The sequence below is a fragment of the Carlito syrichta genome, unplaced genomic scaffold (assembly GCF_000164805.1).
Source record: "Carlito syrichta isolate Samal-C Ts95f unplaced genomic scaffold, Tarsius_syrichta-2.0.1 Scaffold315142, whole genome shotgun sequence".
NCBI classification, from domain to species: Eukaryota; Metazoa; Chordata; class Mammalia; order Primates; family Tarsiidae; genus Carlito; species Carlito syrichta.
The window spans coordinates 1,232,046-1,236,782 of NW_007259238.1; the positions used below are offsets into that span (position 1 = coordinate 1,232,046).

The 4,737-nt window shown below is 53.8% G+C and overlaps 1 protein-coding gene across 1 annotated transcript in view; it reads left to right on the forward strand.

The window, feature by feature from the left end:
• The window catches only part of ADRB3 (adrenoceptor beta 3), a 1,773-nt gene extending 680 nt beyond the window's left edge, over positions 1–1,093 (forward strand). The window contains exons 2-3 of the mRNA XM_008072382.1: positions 1–365; positions 970–1,093. Coding sequence (XP_008070573.1) covers positions 1–365; positions 970–1,093 — 489 coding nt within the window. The remainder of the gene's footprint in view (positions 366–969) is intronic.
• Positions 1,094–4,737: the final 3,644 nt, after the last annotated feature.

The window sequence follows — 4,737 nt, forward strand, 5'->3', positions numbered from 1 at the left end:
CGGCCCCCCGGTGGCCGGCGACCCGCGCGCCTGCTGCCTCTGCGAGAGCACCGCGCCCTGCGCACCCTGGGGCTCATCATGGGCACCTTCACGCTCTGCTGGCTGCCTTTCTTCCTGGCCAACGTGCTGCGCGCCCTCGGGGGTCCCTCCCTGGTGCCCAGCCCGGCGTTCCTCGCGCTGAACTGGCTGGGCTACGCCAACTCGGCCTTCAACCCACTCATCTACTGCCGCAGCCCGGACTTCCGCAGCGCCTTCCGCCGCCTCCTGTGCCGCTGCCGGCCCCAAGCGTCCCGCGCCGTCGCCTCCCCGGCCCGCGCGGCCCCGGGCGCCCCCGCGCAGTCCCGGCCGTGCCCTCCGCTCGACGGGTAGGTACCCCGGCGGAGGGACCGGCGGCTCAGGGCCGGGAAGCCGTCGGGGTCTCCCGGGGTCAAAGGTGGGGGCCTGGGATGGCGCTGCAGGGAGAGAAGAGGGAGCAGGGAACCACAGTGGGATCCAGAACCCTTTCCTTTCCCGGATCCAACAGCCAGAGTTGAAGCAAGGCAGGACCAGTGGCAGCTTTATGCCTTAGCACCCAAGCAGCCGACGGGAAAAGCTGCTGTGTTCCCGGGCCTCTCCCGCCTGGTCGGCTCTGATTTGGTGCTCTAGCTCGGTCCTTTGGCCGCCCAGATTTCTCGCCATCACTAGGCCTGGCTGGGACTTAAAGAGAAGCCTAGTGGCCCTCCCAAGCCCGCGGCCTCGGTTCTGGTCTCTCGCAAAGGTTTGATGGCTGTGGAGGTGAGAATCCACTTCTGGTATGAAGGATAGTCTAGTAGGTGAGGAAATCGGGAGGGAGAATTTTTTTGTGCACACCTGTCCCCCCAGCCGCCGTTGGACTTGGGGGTGGGATGTTTGTGGCTGGGAGGTGCCCTGGTGGTTTTGTGTAACTGAATATGCTTTCCAGGGTCCCTGATCTCTGCCCCTTTCCCCCAGTGCCCCTGTTCCCACCCTCTGCTCCTTCATCCCAAGGTTTATCGTTATGTCCATTTTCCAGGGCTTCTTGGGGAGTTTCTTAGGCCCAAGGACAGGAAGAAGCAACAACTCCACTGATCCATGACCTTTGGAAACCTCTGGCCTCTGTACAGAATGAGCCCCGTGGAATTCTCCGGCTGTGACACTCTGCCTTCTGGGACCTGATGACTGGGCCATGGGATGGGGATGGGGGGGATCTCATCAAGTGGGTTTTTGCCAACCTTTCTCTCTTTTGGAGAGAAGTTTCCTGAACCTCAGTCCTGACCCTCCCTGCTACCTCAGTAGTGCTCGGCTGCCCTGGGTGACAGGAGCTTTGGTAGGGGCACCTTGCTCTCATGAATGCTCTGTGTTGAGGGCAAGGAGAGCACCCCTGGTTCCATTCTGTCTGCCGCCCAGGTCCTGAGGAACTCCAGGCTCCAGGCTTTGCCGCCCAGGCTGAGAGCAGCAGGCCAGAAAAGGTCAAGGTTTGGGGTTCGTCCCTGGCTCCCTCACTTTGCTCTCTAAGCACTGGCCGGTCTCACTTTAGCCACGGAAACAGCTTCCATCTACCTCACAGCAGCGTCTGAAGGACTTTTTCAGGGTTTGGGGGATTCCAGGGTTCATCGGAAGGTGAACCATTAGCACGGATCCCTTTTCCTTTTAACATCAAATTAATAAATATTACTGAATGCAGGGCATCCTCGCCCTCTTTTCTCTCCATTTGTTTTCTTTTCATAATCCACTCACTCCCTTCCCTTCTCCTTAGAGCTAGCTTTTGACAGAGGCAGTAAATTAGGACGAATCCTCACTCCTTTCTTCCTAATCCTCATCAAACAAAAAACAAAACATCTGTTTGGATGAAGGGGCGTGAGCTTGAACTTTGGGCACTTCTGCTTCCCCGCCCTTTCTGAAACTCCAGGAATCGAGTCACAAGTGAGTGGCAAAGCCATGCTACCCACAGGGCTTCAGCAGAACACCCACCCTCGGGGGACAGGGCTGGCTGTGGTCGGGATCAGGACGTGGGGCGCGCATGGGGCATCTCCCATGTTATATAAGCCAGTGATGGAGTCATAAAGTCTTGTCATCAGAACCCTGTTTTGCTCCGTGCTTTACGTGTGTGTGTGTGTGTGTGTGTGTGTGTGTATAGAGGGTTGCTTTAGGCACGTGTCTTATGTCTTGTGTGAAGGATATATTCGGCCGGGCTCAGTGGCTCAGCCTGTAATCCCAGCACTTTGGGAGGCTGAGGCGAGTGGAGTGCCTGAGCCCGCGGGTTTGAGACCCGCCTGGGCAACTTGGCAAAACCTCGTCTCTGGTAGCGCGTGCCTGTAGTTTTGGGTACCTGGAAGACTGAGGCGGAAGGATCGCCTGAGCCCAGCAGGGCAATGCTGGAGTGGCCATGAGTGTGCCATGGCACTCCAGCCTGGGCGACAGAGTGAGACTCCAACTCATAAAAAAAAAAAAAAAAAAAAATATATATATATATATATATATATACATATATATATTCAGATGTTTCCCAGCCTTTCCATAACCTCTACCTTCCTACTCCCCTTCCTGGGCTGCAGGAACCTGTATTATTCTCTTCAGTAAAACCGGAGTTACAAATTTGAGGCTGTTAATCCCTTTTCCCCTTACTCCATTTTTAACTTAGCAGGCAAGTCTCTTATGGAAAGAAAATGTCTATGAAGTCACAGGGTCATTTTGTGGATTCTTATGTAAACTCCCTGAGCAAAGACCATTGTCCAGGTTGATTTATAGGATACCCCGTAAATCACAAATGTTTAGCATGTATACCGTGATGCAGTATTCGATGTGCTGTCTGGGTTCAGGACTTCTAGAATTATAAAACTTCGATCTGCCCTCAGGATGACCCGGTGGATTTCCACATATGGGTGTTCTCTGTGAACTGTGTGTGTTTGTGTGTGTGTGTGTGAACTGGACCTGGTCTGTGCTGCTCCCTTTTCTCCAGGAGCCCAGGTTTTATTTCTTAGGGTGTTTGCATACCAAGGATGACTTTCTCCTTTTTAACCCAGAGCAATATGAACGCTTCAGTGTCTGAGGTGTGGAGGGATTCCTGGCAAGGACTCAACTTTTGAACTGTGGCTCTTCGTGGAGGAGGAAGTCTTGCTTGATACATAAGAGAGCCTCCTCTCCCCATCTCTGGATATTCTCCCAACATCCCTGAGCAGTTGGTCAGTCAGTCCCAGGCAGGGAGAAGGATGATTTTGGAGGAGGGGCCTTTGGTTTGTAGACTTGTCCTTGAATGCTATCCAAGGGGCTCGCGCTGCTTGGGTCTCGCTCGACACGCACCCGTGTGCCAGCTGTCAGGCTTCTTTGGAGTGTTTAGACGTGTGCTGGGGCCATGGATTCCATCTGCAGATTGTCACCAGTGCCTCTGACAGATGGAGAGGCAGCCCCTCTGGTCACTGCTCCAGCAACTTGTGGCCACGTGTCAAGCTAGGAGAGATTTACATCCCTGGATGGAAGCAGGCTGCTGGCAACAGTAGAGGCCTGAGCGCTTGAACTGTGGAAGACAAACAGCCATCCCCTGAACCCAGGGAGTGAAGACTTACAGGCCAGTGAGAACGACAGAGCATGTGGAGCCCCTGACCTCCCCAGAGCCCGTTAGTGGGAGCCGGGCATAGGGCCGACAGGACAGGGAAGGGGGGCTGAAGTGGAGAAGAGGGAACGAGGGATGAGTGGGCTTTTCAGATATGACCTACTCTCTGCATCCAGTGGAACTTGGAAGGAGCAGGCAGAACTAGGGTAAGGAGGAAGCTGAAGGCAGACTTTCCCAGGACTCTCCCCAGGGTAGTTTCTTCTGGGGAATGGAGGCTGTGGTTCTCATGGGTACTCCCTAGGCTGCGATTCAACACTGTCTTTACTCCGCAACTACAGCTTAGAAGCAGCTTCTCTCCTCTGTGTGTGTTTTCATTATACCCTGCATGGTCCTGGGGCACAGGCAAAGGTCATGGAAATATGCTCCTTTCTGTTTTCATCCTAAAAGTTGAATATCCAGATCCCTCTTGGTGGAGAGATGTCTGTGTTCGGGTGTCTGTCCAGAGGAGGGGAATGGGAGCCTGCCTCGGGGAGTGCTGCTGAGGCCCTCCCTCACCTCCTGGCAAAAAAGCCCAGTGTACAGGCTGCCTCCTGCCTGCCCGAGCAGCTGAAGTATCATGTCCAACTCAGCAGGAACTCCAGGAGGCCATCGAATCTTGCATAGCCCTTCCTATTATGCAATTAAGGAAAAATGAAACTGCTTTCCTCCGCTTCCTCATCTATACAATAAATAGAGATTAAACCTTCCTCTCTCTTGCCTTTAGAAGGAGAACGAAGGTGGCTCCTCAAGTTCTGAGTCCTGGGCGGAGTTTCGCGGCTTCAGGCTCTGCCCCGTCCCAGGCGAAGGTGGTGTTGAGCGCCCCCTGATGGCTATGTGCGGTACAACAGGCACGGACTTGGCAATGGGGTCTCAACTAGACCGCAGTTTTCATCAGGCCGCGGACAAACAGCGCTCAAAGAGGCCATGGAAATAATGTAGTACAATCCTTTGACAGGGTGCGTAAAGAAACTGAGTTCTAGAGAGGTGAACTGAATAGCCAAGATTACTTTAGCCAGTGACAGGTAGCACTATGCTAGTGTTAAGAGCACAGAATTCAGAGATGGGAAAACAATTAAGAAAGGAAAGAAGGAAGGACTCTCTTATTGAGCACCTGTTGTACAAATGCTATGTTATTTCATAGTGATAACAAC